This window comes from Falco rusticolus, chromosome Z, assembly GCF_015220075.1.
Source record: "Falco rusticolus isolate bFalRus1 chromosome Z, bFalRus1.pri, whole genome shotgun sequence".
Lineage (NCBI taxonomy): Eukaryota > Metazoa > Chordata > Aves > Falconiformes > Falconidae > Falco > Falco rusticolus.
Window position 1 is genome coordinate 43,363,284 of NC_051210.1, and position 23,649 is coordinate 43,386,932.

General features: G+C 42.6%; 1 protein-coding gene across 3 annotated transcripts in view; it reads right to left on the minus strand.

Moving 5' to 3' along the window:
* The window catches only part of LOC119141579 (transducin-like enhancer protein 4), a 98,201-nt gene that overhangs the window by 30,287 nt on the left and 44,265 nt on the right, over positions 1–23,649 (minus strand). For 2 of the 3 annotated variants that reach the window (XM_037374034.1, XM_037374032.1), the window contains exons 7-8: positions 12,743–12,947; positions 12,310–12,326 (exon numbers count right to left, since the gene is read on the minus strand). In XM_037374034.1, the coding sequence (XP_037229931.1) occupies positions 12,310–12,326; positions 12,743–12,947 (222 nt within the window). The remainder of the gene's footprint in view (positions 1–12,309; positions 12,327–12,742; positions 12,948–23,649) is intronic. The other variant, XM_037374033.1, reaches the window with a different exon arrangement.

Below are 23,649 nucleotides of genomic sequence, written 5' to 3' on the forward strand. Positions count from 1 at the left end.
TTTGTCAACAGTTCAACAAAAGTCAAAGCAAACAACCCACTACAAACACTGGGGGTAACAGCAACAAGCATGAATCCTTCACAATTATCCAGCCCAGCTGCTCAGTGCCTGTCCAGGCTGCTTTCATTTACAACAGTGTCAACAAAAGGCTGAAACCCAATAACTAGGTGGGTCAATACTACCACTGTAAACCCTCCGGAGAAGGAAATGCTGTTCTCCTGCTTAACTGCTTCAGCAAACATGCAGAATAATTCAGTTAGATAGACAAGTACTTGCCTAATCATTTGTTGTGTGAATTATTCAAGGCTTCCCCCCCTCCCCCATAAACTACTAATGATGGCTCTTCAAATATTTCTGAGAAACCACCAGATGTCAGACAGGAAAAAAGGAAACATTAGGCAAATTCTAACATAACAGGACAATGGTAACCTGTGATCTTGGAAAGTACTAATGTTCAGAAGATTAATGCTCTCCTACACCTTGCTTCTGGTGTCACCGCCATATAAAGAGCAAACTGCTTTCAATATAACGTGTGCTAGGCATGCATCAGCCTAACAGCTGCCTGATCTTTATACCGCATAATCAACAGTACTGCCTAGGATTTTTCTCTCTTTTTTTTCATGCGAGTTGTAAAAGAGTTCTCTCCAGAGAATATGTAAAATGTAGATAAAAATAAGCACAGTAGTTAGTCAGGTGGATGCAGAGAGGAAACATTCATTTATTCCCACATTTGATCTCTTCTTGATGACCCACCTAAGCTTTCTTTCACTGCAGCCACAAGGCGAATGTTCGCCTGCTTTTCTCCAGAGGTTTCACGAGGGTTAATGTTTACACTTTTAAAGAGCAGGGCAAACTAGTCATACTGCATAGACCCAAGTGCTAAAGCATTACATCTTTTACTTCAATTGCCTCTTTAGTGTGGGAAACAGCCACCTCCAGATGTCTGCTTCCTCAGTTTTGTTGGCTTTTGTCACAACCGTATCATTACATTTACATATTCTTTTTAAACTTTAAATAAACTTTAAGAAAACGGGCAAATTAGATAACAAGTGGTGCTTGTTTTGATTTAATTTCACTATTGGCAAGACCAACCCTGGATACGAACAAATGTTTTTCCTGAAGACCAGTTTACATATACAGTGCAGTATCGGACAGATGCATATCTTGAGCCAGACACAGTACCAAACACACTTAAAAATATTTTATTTTTGACATCTACAGTAGCAGTTGTGCATGCTGAATAACGACTTTTCCAGAGAGAATCCCTGGCAGTTTTAAGACTTAGCAAAATAGTAAGAGAAATTCTGTCTGTATGTCAAATTAAAACACATGTTTTTGTTTTTATAATTAGAATCTGTAACATATTTTGTTTGTAAAACAAGCAGTTTTACAGTGATTGCACTCTAGCAATCTCTGGAGTTGTGTGTTGTCAACACAAAGAGCCTTCTTCCATCAAATAAAGGTTCCTTCCTCTTTCTGTCCAAAACAGTTATGAAACACTTGTCTACTAAGTAGCCGCAGCTCCACCGCTTTGTGATCACCGGCAGCTGTTACCACCCATATCGGCTCTACTCTGCTTGGTGGAAAACTTCAGTTAAATTTACTATTGTAAATTGAATTATTACTATTTGCAACGCTAAGTTTGCTTATCAGTATTAGCGGGACTCTTACAGTCATTAGCAGTATTTGCAAAATGGTCTGTGGGCTACAGAGAGGTACTGTAGCACAGAAAACATGTCCTATCAAAAGGGTTGCAACTTGCACTGACTAACTGGGGAAAACTTGCACGGTCTGATGCTAGGTACTCTAAAAAGAACAGGGGAGAGAGGTAAAACCACACAAGTATGTCTCTTCTTCCTCAGGCCCTGGAGAAGAAAGAAGGGTGCAAAAAATGGCTGGAGGCAACACAGTTGTCAGAAAACCTTCATGAAGCATGCAAGAGTCCCACAGAAGGTCTGCTAAATACTTAATTGCTTTCAAATACCTGCAGTGTGATATAAAGCTTTTAGGCTACCTAGATGGTGGTAGGCTCACCTAGGTGAGCACAAAGTGCTTTTTATAAAGGCACCAAACTGACCATGGACAGGCTGCCTTTATGCAGGGTGCCTTTGCTATTCTAATGGCGATTACGCATCCTGACAGGGCACTTGGAAAAACACCATACTTCAAGGAAATGGCAGAAAAAGGGTTTCTCTCACCCCACAAGGTTTACTGTAATTGATTTCAAAGGGATTATTTTAAAATTATCCAGATACTGAACTCCTCTCATATTTTGCAGTATGGGCCAGCAAAGCTCATTACCAAATAATATCTGCAGGTCATTGAAAGAAACTCTTTTCTTGAAGCAGGGGAGAAAAAGGCAAACATTCGTTTCCTCAAGAGCTAAAACCCCCAGCATTTTGGTATTTTTAAAGAAATCAAGAGGTGGGACAGAATTACAGCCATCAACAGGTACAATTTCAGCAAACATATCAGGGGGAGACAAGAAATACAAACACACAGCTATAAGTACTGCAAGACAAACACAATTATTTCCTAATGCCTGGTGTTGTAACGTCACAAGGCAAAGCACCTAATGTTATTTAGGTCAGCACTGGCTTTTCAATTCAAACGCAAGCAGTCATTTCTATATAGTCTGGCCACTTTGTTACTAAAATAAAACGAGCAAAGGACTCAGAAATACATTGCTGTAGCTGCCAAGTTTTGTGTTGTGTGTGCTCTGTGCCAAGCTGGTGCCACATGCCCCTGTGGAAAACGCTGCTACTGGGGGTTGCTGCGACCTGGGGACGCCTCTCTTCGGCCCTTCTTCCGCACACCTGCGCTGCCCCTCCACAGCACACGCCAGTCCGACAAGACGGCACTGCCAGCAAAGTCAGTGTCATTATTTACTTAGACCTGGCAAGCTTAATCCCGCAAAGAAAATACCGTACACACTCTTTCAAAAAGATAGAGCGGCTTGAAACGCGCCAGCTTCACTGCACGGAGGAGCTACGAGGGTGAACGAAAAAAGGGGCAAACCGCGCTGAAGCTTCTCGCTTCTCCCTTCTCCCGCCCCTCCGCCCCAGTTACTCATCGCACACATCGGGGAACCCCCCAGCGGCTCCCGGCCGGCAGCAGCGCGGCGGGGCCGCTGCACCGCCCCGCTCCCGGCGAACACGCGGCCCCCGCCCGGCGGCACCTCACCGGGCAGCGCGGCGGCACCGCACGGACGGTGTGCGCCGCCCCTCAGCGCCGTCAGCGGATTAACGCGGCGGTTTCACCTCCAATACTTCATTAAAACACCGATCGCATCCGGCAGCCGCTGACGATCCGACATACACAGTGTTCCCCCTACAGTCCTCCCGGAGACTCGGCGGGGAACGGCGGGGCAGCCCCGGCGCCCGCAGCCCGGCGCCCCGCGGCCGCCGAGCGAGGGAGCCCCGGGCCACCGCCGCCCCCGGGCCCGCGCCCCTCGCCCCTCGCCGGGCGGGCTGTAACGCCGCGGACGTCGCGGCACGTCTCCACGCTGCGGTTCGCGGGAGACCAGCCACCCCTCGACCGCTCCCCGCTGCGGTCCGCTGGGAGCAGAGCACAGGAGCGGTGAAGTCCGGTAAACTGCCGCGCGGACAGCAGCGCTCATTTCAGCGTTCCCCTCGGATTATGTTTTTCACGGCAGAGCGACAAGCCCAGTAACGCCTCAGCTTAGGAGAAAATTATTTTTATTTGTTCCCCTGTGCAGCCAGGAGCAAGCTAACGGCATCCCAGCGGGTGCGCCGCCAGGCCAGCTCCCTCTGCTGCCGGGAGGGACCCATCCTCGCCCCCTCTGCCAGGCGCTCGGGGCATCCCTGGGAGACCCTCCAGCTCAGCCCCCGCTGCTGCCAAGGGAAGAACAAGCTAAAAAAAGATTAATTCGCAGATGTTCATGCATTTCACACACAGGGTGCCCTGTGGTCCGTTGCCAGGGCAACGGGAGACCACCAGCGTGCGCTTTATTGGCTTTATGAAGTGCGTCTCGGGGGCTGTAGTCCGAGAAATGCTGCATGATAATCGTCAGGCTTTTCAAAAGCCTTGTTTTGTGTTTATCCACGTTTAACCCTCTGAGTGTTATTAAGAGCATCACTATGCACGTCTGGTGCACCAAGGAAAGCAGAAAGGGGGGGGGGGGGGGGGGTCGCACAAGGACAGACATGGACACAGTCGCTGCTTCCAGCCTAGAAACCCTGGAAAACATGTCCTCAGTGCTTGCTCCTGCCTGCCCGCCGTTGAAGTTTTCACCCACAGGCAAGCTGGTCCCCTGGCTGCGATAGTGCAGGTCTCAGCACAGCAGGGTCTGGGGACAAAACTGACATCAGCAAGTGCAAAGGCAGCACAAGTGTCCTGTTAGAATGACAGACTACTGATGGTGGGCACAACATGTTTTCTCTGTAACTTAGAATTAAAAAAAAAAAAAAAAAAGAAGAGAAAAAAAAAGGCACACCAACTTCCTAGACAACTTAGGAGAAAAAACACACACTCATTTTGAATCCCAGTACGTCACACCAGCAAGCCAGCCACACCAAAACCTTTATCAAAGCCCCTCCAAAGCTGCAGTCCCTGTGAAAAAGGAAAAGGAAAATCCTGTGTCCAGATGACACTCGGTCTTGCAGTGCCAAGGGCTACAGCATCATCTATAAATTCACAGAAACGAGCTGGAGCAAGAAGCCACCCAGGACTCAAATTGCTTTGCCTCCCGTATCATCTGCCGCCCCTCCTCTGCTTGCTCCAGGCTGGTGTCAGGCATTTCCTCTGGCTGTCCGCTCAACAGCTGAGGCAGGGCTGGACATGGAGGTACGGGGGTTAAAATCACAAATGCCACAACGCCCCAAGCAGCAGTAGCCACCACCGACATCAAGCTCTAATCCAGCAGGAGAGAGGAAGGAGAAAGCGAGGGTGGCAAAGGGGATCAATAGAAGAAATGGCTTGCATTCAGGCTTGCAGGAGAAAGAGCACACAGAGACAATAATTTCCTGGGAAAAGCTAAAGCCTAACGAGAATTTACTCTGCCTCCTTTATTCAGACAACCAACCCTTTTGTGGCAGGGGCTTCCTGAGTGACAGGAACTTAGGGCCCCTTAATAGGATTTCCATATTATTTCCAACACCTGCCTAGAAGTTACTTGTTTACAATGAAGGAGGCAAGATTCTCAGATCAGACATCTGCTCCTGGTTCAGGCATATCTTAGGAAGCCATCTAGAAAGAAGCTTTGTTGCTATGGAGACATTTTTATTTTCTTCCCTTAGTTGGCTGAAAAACATTAGCATTTCCAATTTTTTGTTCTTCAAAAGGCCAAATGTCACTCAAGGAAACACAGAACTTTTCAAATTGCTATGCAGAATAGGCTAATTGAGCTTTAGATATTTTAATAATTATTTGACTCAATTAGAGCTGTACTGGAGAGAGGTGGTAGACACAGTGTAACTTTCCTGCAAATTTCCCTCAGTGCCCAATTCCTGCTGGCCAGCCCACTTGCTTGTTCCCTCAAAGCACAGCTAAAACTTTGTAATTCATGATGCAGTCGATGATCTTGCATAACAACTTGGGAATCTGTCAGACTACTTATTTCCTTCAACTTCTAAAATCACCCTAAGAGACTGACAACTCTTTGACTAGGAATACACTTCTTTCCCAGTGCCAGGGGAAGAGACAGGAAAAGCAATACAAATATTAATACAAATATTAACTTCCTACTAGCCTTCGGTGACTTCAGCCAGGACAGAAACTTCCAAGTATGTCCTCCATGTCACTGATTCTACAAGGTAATCTGTCCTCCTTCCCTCCCTTTTAGTAGACAATCAGCATGCCCAAGGAGTCCATTGATTTGCATAAAAATTAGGGATGTTCCAAGTTACTTTGGATGTAAGGGTTTAAAAGACAACTCAACATCAAAACACTAAAGGCTCAACAAAACAATGCCAAAAGGCGGCAAAAGCAGCCATCTAGTTTGTGTCTCACTTTGACAAAAAGTGGCAAGTACTGTTTATTTTCTCCCATTACTTTGACTAACATCTAACTAACCCAATCTGCAAATGTGTTATTGATTCTAGACATGTTCACCATGAGTAAACTGGTGTAAGCCATGAATGCCAGCATCCAAAGTATGACTTTAATTGCCCACTTAGAATGAGGAAAACTTCAAAAGGGATAATAAACAAATTCATTCCCTCTCCTTACTTCTTTTCCCCCAGCTATTACATTGTCAAAAGTGTTTGCGCTGGAGAAGACCTTTTCACCACCTCCTCACCCCAGCAAACTTCCTCTTCCTACTCTATGACATGAAGTCATCATAATCCTGTGTTATCAACATCACAGTCTGTTGCCATGGAAATAATTAGACATGACTGCTCAGGTTAGAAATTACAGGCCATCTAAGTGCCTCCTGGCTGAAGAGAGCATCTGGAGAGAGAACATTTGAGTTACCCTAAATCACTAAATGGCAGAATAAAGTTCAATAGTGAGAAGCACGGCAGCAGTTTGTCCAAATGTGTGTACACCACCAAGTATGAGTCCCTCTGTGGTAACTGGCAAAACAGTGCAAGGTAAGAGGCCAGTGTACAGTTAATACACAGAAGCGGGAAAAAAGCTATCGGGTAAAGGAGGTGAAGCCGTCAAAAATGGCAGAAGCAGCTAATTCTTTGATTCTCAAGTACATGCTGTTACTTTCATATGAATAGTCTACACTAAATTAAAATTCCCAGAGCTCATTAAAAAGGCAAATGACATGACAATGAATGAAAGAAAGAAATGTAAAACTCAGGGGGTGGGGGGGTGGAAGCATAGAAAAGAAGATACAAGGGAGCTATATACCTGAGATTCAGTTTCATGTTCTAAAAATCTGTCAAAAGCCACAGGGCTTGAATGATGCACTACAAGTCTAGCCATGAAAAGGTTATTAAGGAAAAAAAAAAATCAGTGCCAAAAAATTAGCTCCGTAAGATAGACTGAGACAACAAACAGGACCCTGGTAATTAGTATTTGTTCTGCTTCAGCAGACAGTTACTGGATGAGACTGCAACAAACAAGCATGTCTCACCCAATCGCATCATTAATCCATTCACGTTCACCACCTGAGGACCAGCTATGCCCCACAGATACTTATTCATCTGTTTTACAAACAAACAATTACAACACATTTTCTGGAATTAGGGCACCTGTTACATTCAGCATAGCTTACACGCCCAGACACAGATATCAATTAATACTGAAAAAAATTACTGTATCGTAAGCCAACAGAAGTTACTGTATTTTGATAACACTACCCCCAAAACACCCATGAAGATCAAAACCACAGCTCTTGCAAAGCAAAGTTTAGTTCAAACACGCTCAGCTTAAAACTACCACTTCTTCATTACAAAAAGCAAAAGACATGCAACGCCTTGCTTCCAAATGGAGAAAGGCACAAGCAGAATGACACAAGTGTGAAAGGTTTGGATTTTAACAAGCCTGTGAAGTTGTGAAGTGCTTTTCACTGAATGGTATTATAGTGATAAAATTGAAAAAATATCAGGAAATAAATTCTGTAAATTTATTTGGGCATGTAAGAGATAACTACATTTCTTTGGCTTCTTAAATACATACTGAATGCAAAGATGTTTGGCTGGACACTCATGCCACTAGAGGAAGTCACATTTAAAAGAAACCTGACAACTGACAGTTTATGGGGTGTTCCTCTATCAGCAGAAAAACAAAGTCAAGCAATGTAATTATATTTTGTAATATCCAAAAGTCTTATATGTTGGGCATTTTGATTTTAAACTACCTTGTTCTTTCCAGAAGCATTATACTCGTACAACTATTTTTAAAAATATCAAATTACAGCTGCAGGAGTAAGCAGCTTACTCTTATGTATTAAATGAACAGAGGTCTGAACACTTCATAGCGGCTAACAGCTCAAGAAGCTAAATTGAGAAGCACTGGAGCACCTGCCACCACACATGTGAATCGAACATGGGAATCACACCCATTTACTTTCCCTGCATCTGGCACATGTGTAATTATTAGCCTTCACAGAGATTAAGGCAAAAGTAATCTTATTGCTAAACCCAGCTGAATTTGCCCTAACAGGCTTGTCCTAGTTCACCAGCATGCGGGACAGAAATTCACCCCAAACCTGCATCTGATGTGTTGTTTCGGAGCCTTTCATTTAAAGCTCTTTTACACCCCCACCCCTGAGTAATCTCAAACAAGCGAGTTTACTTCTGCCACAAGACTCCAGCTTTTAATTATTGGCACTCACTGGTGCTGAAACAGTAACCCCCAGCATCAAAATGAAGAAAGTCTCCACTGCATGGGCAAGTCTTACTATAGGCATGGTCTCTGCCCCAGATAATTTACAATTCAGGTGAAAAAAAAAAAAAAAAGGCAATGCACCACCTGAGTATAAAGAACAACAGCTCTGGATTAACGATAGATGTGGTAACAAGTTACATGAGTTGAATCCTGTGCAGGAGGCAGCGATTAAGAAGACTCAGATTCCTTCCCGAACAACCTGCTCGGCACATCCTGGCTATCTCTAGCAGCCCTGCAACCCAGCTAGCACCTGGGGGCTCCTTCACTGCAGCTGCTGCAGTGAAAGCCGTGGGGAGAGACTGCTGCTACTAGCATTAGACTACTTTTTGCCAGGTGGTGTCTTTGAACACAAAATGCTTCCTTAGCTTCTTCACAGGGTGTGTTTTACAGCAGAGACTTTGTTGGGGACCAGAGAAACTTTTGCCACGTTTGTCCCACAGAGGGTACCAGGGATGGGAAGAATGACATGCCTCCTTGCACCAGCATTCTTGCAGGAGATGGAAAAATCCTTGCAGGGTGCAGTTAGCAAGCAAGAATCCACTGCAGAATAATCCTTTTTTTAATTATTATTTTACTAAAAAAAGTTTTACTGCTTTGAAAAGGGGACACACCAAGTCCTCTGTGAAAAGCTGCTCGGTTAACTGTAGAGCTGTTGGTCTTTCTGTCTAAACACATTATATTCCCTCAGAGCCCTTAAGCCAGGGCTGCACTTTGAGCACAGCCCTGGTGCTTGGCACCCTCTCCTTCCCTTTGTCTGCTCTGCAGCCTTGCCGCTGCACAAAGACTGCTCCTATGACCCAGTTTACTGTGTCTTAATTTTCCCACACTTCAAACTTCGCAAGGGATTCGGAGGACTGAATCCAACACAAAATCAAAGAGCTCCCAAAGCCACCCTTCTTCACAGAGCTTGCTGTGCCAACGTTGATCTATTATTTAGGAATAGCTCCTGGACAACCTCATGTTATCTGGAAGGTGACTGCTCAGGTTCAGCAGTGAACGGTCCGGCAAGGTGCTGGGAAGGATGCAAGCCCAGTTTGACTTACCAGGCAGAAAACGTCATGTTCAGAAAAAAAGTGATAAAAAATGCCTTTTCCCTGGCCTGAACCAGGAGGAGGGTCAGGACCAGCACTGCTACAAACAGCAAGTTTCATAACTGCCCAGCCAATCCAAAGTCCTGGAAATGGTGACAAGAAGTGGGACACTTCAGCCAAACTTCTTTGTAGAAATTGATAGGGTACCTTAGTTATCTGAATCGTACACTACAGCATAAATTTACACTTTATGAGCTATTCTAAAATCTGCCCTGCTTAATAATCTGTATCAGCAAAAAAACACTTTAAAGTGTCTCTCACAATTAAACCTAGGCACAACCTTGTATAAATCAAAATTTTGCTACCATACCAAAACGTTACACTGGGGCTGTATAACATTGCCCATATCCTCATTACATGCTACACTAATTACTACCAGCAGATTCAGAATTTTCTGCACATTAGAGGCTTTTAGAGGAGCTATAAAAAATTTCAGGCACCATTAATTTAAATTTGTATTGAAATTTCCTTTTGACAGATGGCCAAAAATTACTTACTATTTAGAGTACCAGAGCTGCCTGTTTGCACATTGGAAAAGGAAAGGGAAAGATTAAAAGCAAGAAGGAAATTTATGTCACGTTCATTACCTGTTAAATGTTAAGGAGCATTATCCTGCATGAATAAATTATTTCATACAAGTACACAGACTCCAGCTGCTGGCAACTGGCACATTCCGGCTGACAAAAAACATCTCAAGTCACACAGCAGACAATCATAAAAAGCCTCTCTTAACCAGGAGCCACTTAAGGGAGGACAGATCGATTGAACAAGCAACTAACTGCTACTCCGGGCATCACTGAAAACATTTAAGAAAATTAGCTAACTATTTCACCTTGCAAAGCTGGCAGCAAGCTCCATAATGCTGACACGCAAGCCAACTCACAACCTGAACACCGTGCAAGACAAACATCTACTTATCATTTCAAAGTAAATTGGCACAAAGCAGCAACACCCTCCCCCCTCCCCCCCGCCCCCCCCCCCCCCCCACCCTCCAAAGCCGTATGAATAACAGTCCTTTGAATCATTCCGAGACAAAATCAGCCTTTTTGGTATAAACACTCCCAGTAACACCCATGCCAGCATAAACCACCCCAACATCTCACAGATGTTACAGAAACACGACTAGCGTATTTTGTTTAAAAACAGTGATTGGCATATACTAGCAGTTTTCATTCACTTTCTTGAGTGAAACGCTTTTGGTTTCAACTGCAGAGGTATTCAAACTCATGAAGAAACCAGGCGGGTTTGTACTCCCACATTTAGGTATCTGCCCTACTTGTACTTGTTTGTTTGGGTGCAGGAAAAAAGAAAATGGACTTAACCGATCTTTTCACAGCAAACAGGGTGTTCTTGGGAAATCATCATTAATCTGCACCCAGCCTTGCCACGTAAAGCAATAATCCCCATTTCTAGCCCTTGTGACAATGAAGCTGAAGTGGAATCCAATGTGCTGTTATCCTATGTCAGCAGATAGACAGCTTCAGTGCCTTTGCTGCTCACAGAAAAACCTGACAGTTGCTGTCAGCTCCTGGTTGTTATGCAGAGCCATGTGGGTAATAGCAAAACTGACAACTACTGGCTCAGTTGCACTCGGCTGGGACATGGCAGAGTTGCCAGTGGCAGAACAGGTGTGCTGGGGAAGGCTGCAGGACACGTCCCCACCTGGAGCTGCCAGAGAAGCAAAGGCATAGCCCCTTCCATGGCAGCCCTGGCCTGACAGGTCCCTGGTGGGGGCAAAGCCTATGCCCAGCACTGTGCTTCTCCCCATGCTGTCTAAGGCACACCAGTTACATCTGCCTGGCAAACTCCTGGTAATCCTCGTGCTGGGAACACCCCTTCTGCCTTTTGCCCAGCCCCACAAATAGATTACATCTTCCTGAAAAAAGCACCACTAAAATCTTGACAAATAGCTTGGAAGTGCTGAGTCAGGTGAGCATAGGTCTTGCCCTTTCTGAAAGAAGCGTATCTTTCATTTCAGACTCACCATCACTTATAAGAGGCTTACTCTTACGCTCCTGAAAATTGTGCAAGCCACTCAGGCTCTACTCTGTAACTACATCCATCTACCCACAGCTGGGCAGGTAACTGTGTAGCTGGCAACAACTGAGTCTGCTGTGAACTGATAAACCACCAGCAGCAGCAAGGAGAACAGACTGATCCAGTAGAGGACAGAGCCAAGATACACGTCCCCACTCACAGTATTAAAACCCCAGGAGCCTCCGAGAGGCTCTGGTGGCTGTCCAATATGGACAAGCGTCAAGGCACATACGCTGAATCAGAGTCATATGCATCACTGAATGCTCAAAATCACACCAGCTGCAAGGTGTGTATTACATCTACTTATAAACACTGCCACATGCAGGACAGTGCACACACATATGGTGCAGAGTCATTCAGAGCCTGAAAATTAACTTTTGGAAAAGGAAGGCAGGATCCTCAGTGCAGGCACCACCTTCATTGTGGTAGGGAATGGCAGCTCACTGCTCTCCAGCTGCTTCAGCAAGGACAGCAGGCAGCACCCCACCTCTCCCCTGCAAGTGACAGAACCCTCCTTCTGTAACTGCATTATTGCAATATATCAGAACGACAGTTTAGAGCCTCCAAATGACTTAAACCTACTGGCTAATTTCTTCTGTCTTATAAGCTTGTGCAGCCTTTTTCTTACATCCAGGAATAGCTTCAATGCTGTTCCACCAAACCCACTGGCTGGAATGTCACCTACAATCCTAGCTGCCCCACTACCAGGCATTTTTCAAGCGTGATACACAGTCAATGCAGGGCTATGCTAATCAACATGAGCATTACAACCCAGTTTCACTTTGTGACTTTTTCCACCTCTCCATGCCAAACTTCAGAAAAATGCAGCATGCAGCTCTTTCAAGCCACCTCTTACACCTATGAAATGGAGTCCTACCTTGATGGAGTCTCTGTCTGCATGCAGAGCAGCCCCAGTATGCAAGGAGAGGACGCAGCAGTAGCAGGGGATGGGCAGGGGGAGTGAGAGAGAAAAAGTACTAGTTAGTTTACATAAAATTCTAATTTATCATACACAGTAGAAGGAATTCTAATGTCTGTTAAATAATGACTTGCACATATGTTAACTTTGTTATACAGTTAATTATTAATACTGTACAGACAGATTTATAACACTGGACTTCTAACATTTGAACACAATTTCTGGCTACCACTAGGTAATAAATACCAAAGCAATTAGCTAGGAATGCTTGTGAAAAGTCCCCTCCCCCCTGCCCCTTTTTCTTAAAGGGAAGAGTTAAAAAAAAAAAAAAAGAAAATTAAAAAAGAAAAGAGAAGGTAATGAAGCCACACACTCATCTGGCAGCACTGACCTCTTTGGTGATCATTATCATGGTGCTTCTTCTCATCTTTAATTGGGAGGTGTGACTGCCCCCCCAGTGCACTGGACAGTGCCAGGAGACCAGCACTGCTGCCGATGGGTGGGATGGCTGGAGGCTGCAAGCCTGAGGGGTGCGGAGTGAGTGGCACAGGAAGACCATGTCCATGTGACAAATGCTGGGCCTGGAGTTGCTGCTGCTGTGAAAAATGAAACACAGATATTGAATTTGTTCAGGAAGCCAGGGGTTGTCTGATTGATCCTGTACATCAGACATAATTAATCAGATCAACCAATGCATCTGATCAATTCAGATACCAACTGTCACAAACGTCCTGGTGTTTTAAACATGTCCACACGTTTGGACAAAACACAATCAGTAAACTTCAGGCTGAATTAAAAGAACAACAAAAAATCTACAAAAAAGAATAAAAGGAAAGTAATATTGTAGTTTTGGTGACTATTTCTCTGACAGAGGTATTACATCTTACTCTGCAGCAAAAATGCACCATGTACACATCTAATGAAAACATATGTAACTATATAAAAGCAGTTATATAATGAAAAAAAAAACCCCTGAAAATTGAGAAAATTAGTGTTAAACAGTTCTCCCAGCGCTACTGCACAGCATGCAGTGAGAGTTAATTTGAAAGAGAAAACCTGAATTAACAATCCAGAAAAGGAAACTGGTTGCAGCCACCGTTTTAAGCCCTTTAAGTGTCCTCAGCGGTACTTGAGCAAATTACTAAAGAAAATCTAATGTAGCAAGGCTTGGGTCCTCCTGTAGGCTTGCTCAATAATGCTGAAATAATTGGGCACTCTGTGCACGTTTAGTGATGCTCGAATGAAAAGCTAGAGGCCTGCCCTTGTACTCTTCTCTAGCTGCTGACTCTGTGTTGTGACAGGTTTATTTGAGTGGGACTGTGATGCATGCACCAGTAACTGCACTGACAAGAGTTTAAAGTCATTTTTACCAGTACACTGGCAACACATAGAGAAAGCCCTTGAGAGGTTCGAATTGGAGTGCTTGACCTCAACCAGGGCTGCATCAAGTTCTGTGCTATACTAACCATTGTGAGGTTAGTATGGGTGGGGGGGAAACCCCCAAACAGGTGAAAAAGTTATGTTAACTATATCCCAGGAGAGATCTGTTCAGGTCTAAGGCTTGCCCACCAACCATCCAATTAATTTCTGTTCATACTAGATTAGCTCTGAAATTTTATTTTCATTTTCAAGCAGTCACTGCTCAGGACTTAGGGTAAATCAAATCAGGAATCCTCTAGGATTGTGCTCTCCGCCCTGCACATCTGTATACAGGGCTTTGGAAGAAGAAGAACTTAACTTACTTAGCATAAAAAAGTTGCAATTTAAATTCCTAATCATGGTGATTCAAGTCCTACTTTTGCTTGGTTTTCATTTGAACCTAAATCCACTTCCACCCTCGCTACACAGCTCTTTATTCAATCAAGAGACAATGAATTCCCTAACATGAACCTTTACATGTGGGTGAGCTGAAAGTAAAAGACTGCAAGTCACATACAGCACGCTAGGTAACTCGTGCAGCACACTGCACACACACATCCCTCAACACGCCCCTGTGAAAGTACAGATCCTCCTCTTCCTCTTAGAAACACAACCCAGGCAGTGGAATCGGACTGGCAGTGGCACGCACATGCCATCCAACCCATATCAGTGCCAGGGAAAGGAGGGGAATGACCCAAAAGAAAGATGAGGGAAAATAATACAAAAAAGCAGGGGGGTGGGGGTGGGGTTTAAAAAAAAAAAAAAATCAGAAAGAAGAATCTTCCAGGTGGAAGAGAGAAAGTTCAGTCCTTTCCCTGCTTGCAAACCCCTGTCATTCCAATAGGTACTCCTTCTTTGAGAAAGTATCAAACACATTTTGCTTGCTTGATGCTCTTATGGAGGGATGCTTCAGTTCTCAGAAATTTAAATTAACTACAATGAAATGAAGCAAGAGCCAACAGTGTATTCTTTAGCTTCAGGGTTTGAATGGGGCTGCCTTATAGCAAGGAAACAATCTGGCATGCCTGGTTTGGGGCGGGAGGAGAAGAGTGAGGGAAAGAAAAGGAATGGACAAAATAATCTGTGTTCTGGAGTCTCATTTTAAGCAAGGAATTTCCTGTTCCTGTTTGAGAATGTGCTATAAACCACTGCAAGATGTCTGCCTGAATCTGCCAGTGGCTTGAAGCAAAGGCTTTGAGAAAAGCCTGAGAATAGCAGCAGTGACAGAGCTTTCCCCTAGTTAACTATTTCACTATCAACAAAAGTGTACCAGGTAAGGGACACTCATTGCACAGTCCTGTACATTCTGTACAGATGTGCCTACTGAACTACACAATGTGCATTATGTTACCTCCTCTATGGATACAGCATGGTTTCCAAAGAGCTTGAAGAACACTGCATTGTGAATGCAATCCTCTTTTTTTATTGCTTTTTGTTGGGAACCTCTCTACACAGCTCAGCAAGACAGAAGCCCAGACTGCACCTTGCATGTACTGAACATTGTCAATGCCTCCCAGACATAATATGGGCATTAAGAGTAGTACGGGCAATGATACTTCAGCATCTATCAGCTTCAGATCACCCTGAACAGTATGGCTGGCCTGGTCCCTCTTGGCCAAGAGCTGATGTGTTTTCACTGCAAGTTGAATTGCAGAGCACTCTGAAAATAACTGGAGAGAGTAGGGAAAAAAACCCCAAACACACACAGCCTTCCTGCCATGGAGAACTTTTCTGAGGAGACCAAGCTCTTCCATGGAAAGTGATGGGAATGTGAAATTTGGGAAGAACATGATCCCTGTAGTCACAAAAGCGTCACTCACAGATACAGCTGAAATTTGGTGCAATTTAGGCACACTGTAATGATGCAAATAAAACACTTTCGTATGAAAACCAGACTATTAAATAAATCTCAGCTAACACCCAAAACGCCAGTATAGCCCCATATGCCTGTGCCAGACAGACACGATAACATGCGTGTTGCTAGACTGGGCTGGGGCTCAGAGTTCAACAACAGAAGGATCATGGACTAGGATTGTATTGGTATAGGGAGGGCCTATGAGCCCCTCCAACACGATAACCAACGTTGTACAGCAAAAATCAGGCACTGCTCCAAACCCACTAATGACAAGAACCCAAGTGAAACACTAGGCAAACTTTTGCTCTTACAATATCAAAGAGAAAAAGGGAAAAAAGCATAAGATCGCATAATTAAGCACTGTTTCCTGATAGGCATACTCAAGTAAGTGAAGACAAAGTGACAGCACATCTCTAACTGCCATTTCCAGACCTTTGACACTATTACTATATTCAAATGCCCACAACATCCACAGCTTGATTTTGCTTTTCCATTGCCTGTGGGTGTCATGGGTGAGCATCAGCTTCCCAGGTGGCCTGTACAGAGCAGCTTGGTTACAGGGAAAGATAGAAAAACATGTTCAATTCCTTAACCCACTGGGCATCTAGTTAGTGATACAAAGTGCTAAAAAAAGGTGGTCTCCCCTAGTTACCAAAATGCCAAAGATACAGAGGAGCCATAAAACTGACAGCTATTCTCCCACCACGGAAATATTCTACTATGGAAGAAAGTTTACATTTGTTTCTGCCTATACCAGGAATTTAGATCATAAAATCTGACACAATTTAAAGACTTGCAAGGAAAGCCTGAAAATGAGCCAACTGAGCAATCACATAATGTTTTTGATGTTGCTGTAATGCTTTCACTTCCCACTTCTCCATCTTCTCTTTAATTTGTTATCCTTAGTCATGTAATTTATGAACTCTTAGCATGTGGTTAACTTTAGACATTCGCATCGCAATTGACTACAGTATGCGTAAAGTCAAGCATACATTTTCAGCATCAATGCATAATAGGTGAAAATTTGCAATGGCAGTACACCAGGCTTTATTACGCTGTAAATTTTCCAGAACTATTAAAAAAAAAAAACAACAGCAACAGTTAGCTACCAAGAAATATGCCCTACAGAACTGCAAAACAGATCACAATGTTTTTAAGAAACATCCAACACAAAAAAATATAAAAGCAAGGGTAAACCCAGCAATCAGAAAGAAGCCAAAAAGAAGACTGCATTCTTTTTGGTAATAGGTTTAGTTAGGAAGATGATAATTTAAATCAGCTCAATAATAAAAATTGAAGTAAAACCTTCAAGACATATTAACACATGTCGAATAAAGATAACATCTGGTTGCTACTGATCTGGAATTTTTTGGGTTTGTTTTGTTTTTTATAATTTTCTGTATATTCCTCTAGGCAGTCAATAGTAAGGAGTAAAGTAACTCCAAAGCCACATCTAAACAAAGGGTAAAAAAGCTTTGCAAAAGATTCTTATCTTAGTATCACTAATATTTTCAACTAAATATTGATGCTTAACATGATTTTTTTCCCCAACGCAACTTAAGAGATCAAATTTAAAGCAAAATGTGATAATAAACCCACTAACAAATTACCTTCTAATGCTGTCTTGTTATAGTCAGCACATTCAAAGCCCATTTTCCTGGAAAAGGTTCAAGTTTTTAGTGGATACTTTCCAAGCAGCTCTGCGCACAATAATCTACCATTTTTCCTCTTACAGACCTGGAAAGTTCACAGCCATTATTGAAACAACCTGAACATAGTCCTCTAACCTGAAGACATTTCTAATGTTAACAAACTAATGTCTCAAAAAGATATTTTGTAGCTACACACATACCTGCATTACCCACACCTGCAGTATTGCTGGGAGGGGACCTCAAAAATCTGGATAAAATACCTTCACTGTTTGTTTGAAATTTCTTAGGTGAAGTCATTGATGGCTCAGAGTATATCATTAGTGAGACAGCATACAGATAAAACAAGATGAAGAGAAAATAAAGATATTAAAGCAGTGGCTCAAGAATACACAATTATCAGTGTCAATGGTTTAACGACCAGCTAGAAAAAGAAGTCTTTTGGCACACACACTTATGAGTGTGCTTAGGACGACATGAATTTTTATCTGTCATGCGTGCTTTCACCTCTGGCATAACATGCACTGTTTGTAATTCCTTTGTAGAGTTCTTGCTCTGCTGGCACACCATTACAAAAGAGGCTTTTCTGATGTTAAGATGCAACACAGCAAAACAGCTTACAAAGAGAGTCATGCAGGTCATTCCTCCAGTAGAATGGTCCTGGAACTATATGCATGTATACCATGGCTGGTTTTCCATGAAGAGACTTTGGTAAGGTTGTATAGGGTGTAGCAACCTGCTATCCTTATTCTTCTAAAGGAGAGTGATCATTGTGCAAATGAATGTGCCCAGTGTGACAGAAAGGTATCAGATATTGGCGGGAACTTTAAACACTCAAGTCAGAGCTGATCTGCTACAACACGCAACCAGTGTTTCTGTTCACAATGGGGAATGAATGCACAGGATAGACAAAATCTAGGAAAAAGAATGAAAAATAACAAAAAAGGGAGAGAATAAGGAGACCAGTAATAACATAAAAAACTTTAAAGAAAAGCAAATGCCAAGCTTCTTGCTCTCTGAGAATCTGCCTTTGAGGATGCTGATTCTACACAAGGAAAGCAAGCTCCACTGAGAAAACTATGGGGGCAAGGAGAAAAATCAATAGCTGTCATTAATCAGAAGGGGAGCATTTAGAACACCTACATAAGTAACAAAGAAACTATCAGAATCATACTGTACAAATTGCTTCAAAGATCTTTTTAACCAATCTAGGAACAAAAAGTCATGTCTTGAATCATATTCTGGGATGAAAGGCAATATATGCAGAGCACATTTCCGTTCTTAATCATATATATAGGAACATCTGTCAGGATACATTTTTTACCATTTGTCCTCCCTTCCCCCCTTATGACTATTTTTCACTCAGTGAAACAGCATAGATAGAGGACAAAAGTAACAAAAAATTAATACAACACACCAGCAAATAAAAGATCTGTGGTAAAAAAGGCCAGCAGTTTAATAAAGGAAAAGCCTACTCCCCTGCAAAAGTTCAAGCGCACCTTCCCCCAGAATCTTGGAGTTCAGTAGTGCTGCATTCTGCCTGCAGGATTCCTCTCCACTGGGGGTGGAGGGAGGAAGAACTAGGCTTTTTCAAACCACTTTCTATTATCATTTAATAAAGGGCAGAAATGTTTGCATACGTCATGCCACTTAGGCTCTCTTCTTCCTTCCTCCCCGCCCCCGCCTCATCAAACACTAGCTAAGGAAACAAAAAACTGCATCTCCTGCAAGAGACAGCAGAAAGCACCAAATGCAAGTAAGCTCAAGGTCTTACCATACAGAGGCCAGTGGTATGAAATGTGCCACACATACCACACCTCCACTTCAAAACCTTTTCACAAAAAACAAGGTAAAGAAAAGAGTAACAACGGCAGCAGCTGAGTGTCTTCTGTTACAGATGAAGAGATGGCAAAAATCAGCTCTGGATAGAGAGATGCACACTGGTTGAAATACCTTATTTACCAAGTGTTCCACTCATGTCCTACACATGGACACTGGGAAGAAATCTTCTATCCTCTGGACTGACAGTAGGAAAACGCTGTTCCACTTGTACCCTTGTGAATCTTGGTCCTTTTCTTTAGAACTAGAAAATGAGACCGATACCTATGCTTTTCCCAGCAGAGTCCTAAATAACCTTCTTCTAGGGTCCTCACATAAAAGTTTCTGAAATCCTGGGCTATGTAAACATGACTGAAAAGTGAAAAAATGACCATCTAACATATATAATGAATCAAACGATAAAAGCTAGAACAAAAACTAAGTAACACTAATTACAGAGAGATCTGAGTTGCTATATCCATAAGCAATTCTATCACCAGAGCTTTTAATGTGGCAACTATAATACCTCCAAGCTTCCTCACAGGAATAGTTTAAGAGCCATGTAGTGCTAGCACGAAAGAGATGTGTGTTAACTTTTGAAGTCAGTCCTTAGCAAGTGAAATATCTGGACAGCAATTACTGAGAAGCACAGGCTTCATAACTGTAAGTGCTAACAGTGTTTCGTCGTGCTTATAACACACAGACACATGCGCTGTGTTGGATTTCAGCAAATTGTCTTTGCTTGGGATGAAAACCTGGGTTGCTTGGATTGATCCATTCTTTCCAACCCACTCTGCATCTTTGAAGACTGCCATTTCTGGTGCAGCTCTTGTCCTGTGCAGAGCACTGCAATGCCTGCTCTTCTAGGTGGTAAGCAGCGTCTTCGCATAAGTCAATGTTAGGTGTTAGGACATGGATTATCTCTCTCCAAGCAGATTCCATTGAGACATGTAGTGTTCTATCTCTCTAATATAGTGCCCATTAGTGAAATAATTGAAACTTAAAAGCAATTTCTTTTGCCTTAGCACAGTTCCCCAGTTACAGCAGCTTTGATAAAGGGAGGCCTTGACAAGGATCAAATCACCTCGATTTAAGAAGCAGCCCTGAGATTGTGGAAGGACCACTTATTCTCTTTGGCTTAGTCTCTTCCAAAGGTAGAACAGGGAAAGCGGTACTCCCTTGCTTCAGAAACATTACTGCAGTAAGTTCATCAATGTTTCATAAACTAAGGAAGTGTCTGTGAAATATTCACCAAACAATAAGCAAGAACTGTCTCACTAACAGGAGTCAAACATTCTGCAATATCAGACAACTTACAGATTTAAGACCTTTCAAATTCCTCCTTCATGGATAAACTTAACATGTGGAAATACTTTCCCTATGCAGTACTTCAGTGTCTATGTGTTGAAGACACCAAAAGAACTACCCAAATACCCGAAGAAAAGCAAAGGCTTAACTGATGCACTGTACGGAGTCCTGGTCCTCATTCACAGCTTTAGGCAACAGCCTACAACGTATGGTTGGGAAGAAGCCTGGATGACAAATATACAAACCTCTTTAGGGGTGATAACAGAACTCTGTGGTATGAAACCATGACACAATAATAACTGTCTTGAGGCTATATTGTACAGTAAGGGCACATATTTTAAATGGGCCGCATCTCTACTGAATACACAAACACCACTGATTTTGCAGTGAAGTATTCCTGGGAAACCCCTGCCTTCTTTGCTTCAATAGCAAACAGATCCTTTATACACTCTTTCTTCTTTTCCAAAGCACCAGTATAAGGACATTACCCAAGGTAATATATAACACATAACAGACCAAAAGTCTAATGGAGTATGGCAAATCTGTATTTGGCTGGAGAGAGCTTCCATACACTGGAGTACGGATCACCTTGCCAAGTGTCTTCCCCTTTCTACTGTGTGTGAAGTGAGAGCATATAAAAATGTCATAAATAAAATATTGTATATGTTCAAGAGCATGAAGAAAATTCTCTGTATGACTCCTCATACCCATACTGATTAATTGTAATTCAAAAAAAGAAACAGTGGTCACATAGCTTTGGTGCCAGGATCCAGAAAACCTTGAGAAACACAGAGGCAGAAGTCAGCTCTCTGCCTGATCAGATACAATATGTGAGCCGTAACACTCATGTCATATGCACTTATTTAAGCATAACAAGCACGGCCTCTGGCATCAGCATATTGGCAGTGAGATGTAGTAAGTGGTCTGCACTTCACACTGCAACATTACTGACTGCTCATATAGTGATAGACCAATATAAATTCAGGAGCTACCACAGCTACTGAAAATACAAGTAAAAGATGACAACAGTGGCAGCCCATTCCAAGTGTAGCAACAGTATTTAAAAACTGTCCTCAGAGCTTTTTTTTTCAGGAAATATGGAACCTAGAATTATTTACATTCTAATTAATTACCTCAAAAATCCCTAAAAAGATTCTGTGCCTCATTTTCAGCTTCTTTAAATCAGGATAATGCTGCATATGGAAGAGATTTATTTAAATTAAGTCTCACCTGCAAGGCTCTCCCTGAACTTGGCACCTGGGAATAAGGGGAGAAGAAGAAAAATCCTGGAAAAAATACCTCTTTGCCCCTCAAAAAACCAGGTGTCTTTAAGCTAGCCAGACTTCAGATGAGTAATTCAAAACCAACAGTGCTCACCCAAAAGCTTTCTGTATCTACAATTCCTCCCACAATTGAATTTCAGGGACTAGGTAGCATCAAAAAATTTGCAGGGCCATATCATCACATACCTTCCATATACAAACAAAAAACAAGAGTAATTAAATGGGGAGGAGTGAATTTCAACATTTCTTCAGGGTACACAATTAAACACAACTCAAAGCATGCACCCATTAAGTCAAGCTCCTCTGCTGCTTCCCACTGTAACAACCTGTGTACAACATACAGCAGGTGGCCAACAACAGCATTGTAAGCTTCAACCACCACTTAATACTCCTTTGAACAAGCAATACAGAAGGGCCAGAGAGACAAGTGACTATTGCCCCAGTGCTACAACACACTTGCTCATTCTACCGCCCTTCCCCATCCTCCCTGAACCTCCTGTTTCTGAACACATACACTTACCAGGAATGACTTTGCCAAACTGGAATCAAAACATTTCCCCCCAGCAGCACTGGCTCAACTGAAAACCCCTCGCTCTTCCTCACAGCACAAGAACACACAAGAGGCAGAAACAACCCACCGTCTGTGAGGAATGGAAGATGCCTCTGCACATTAAGCACCAATGCAAAAAAAGCACCTGAGGATTTGGCGGATGGAGCCCTGGACCACTGGCACCGCAGCAATAACAGCATGCACTGATGCCAAGTTCTTACTATGAATTGTGTGCACTTAGCCACACCGCACCACTTTCAAAGGTTTATGCACCTGCAATGGCATACTGTTATTTTTTAAACAAGCATTGTTCTCCACAGCTGTAAAATGGACTACTCGCTTGAAAGCAATCTTTAGAGATGGGTCAAACAAGCACCTCAGCCTCAAAATGGGTAGAAATTGTGACAAGCAGTGTACTTAAGAAGGAACTTTACAGCTCGATGATTACATGTGACAATACAGGAGTCCTTTCTTCCAGTAACTGTCATTTGCTTATTCTTTAAAAAGACAGTAAAAGTGACATAATAAAACAAAATGCTTAAAAATTAAACCAAAGCCTTTTTTTTTTTTTCACTTAGATGTATAGAATGGTAAAGAAAAAATAATTTAAATCATTTCCTTAGTAATACAAGTAATATTTAAATAGATTTAATAGTGCTGCTCCAAACCAATGAATTATGAGTTTAAAACCTATTAAAATGTAATGTTTTTTTCCTGAGCTGAGGGAAGAGAGATTTAAATCCACTGAATTTTAATATTTCAGCTTGAGCTGCAGGAGGTAGAGAAAGTCCAAATGAACTATTCCATCAGCACCATTCAAGCATGAACATTTTAATCAGTTTTACTTCCTTGGAGTTCTCCAACACAGTTTACGCTGTCATTCTGAAAGCACTTAACACAGAGGGTGTGAAAAACCACCAAGGCTTGTTATTGCCTTCACAATTGATGGCAAATAATTTTGCAGACTTCCTATCATTAAAATGTCACTGCTAAAAATTGAGGTTCAGCATTTCTTGTGCTAAACTGCATTTTCTTTGAACACCATCACATACCTGTTCTTAAGTTTTTGGTACATTTATCTCTCTGTATGATAAACAGACACACAAGCAGTAGCCTCCATTTCTGCCTTACTACCCAACTGCAGTTGAAAACTGACTACTTTAAATGGGGGAGGGGGGGAGACTTTGATACAATTCTTATAAAATTACAAGTTAATTCCCTGGTTCCCTTATTAAAACGTAACCACATTCACACAGCATGTTCCGATTATGTAGTATAATGGATTAAAAATAAAACAACAACAACCCAAAAACATTTTAAGAGAGCTAGACGACTCAATTTAATAATACAGGAAATGAAAACATCACTCCTAATCAGATTGTATTACTGATTTAAGGCTACAATTTGTGTGTTGTT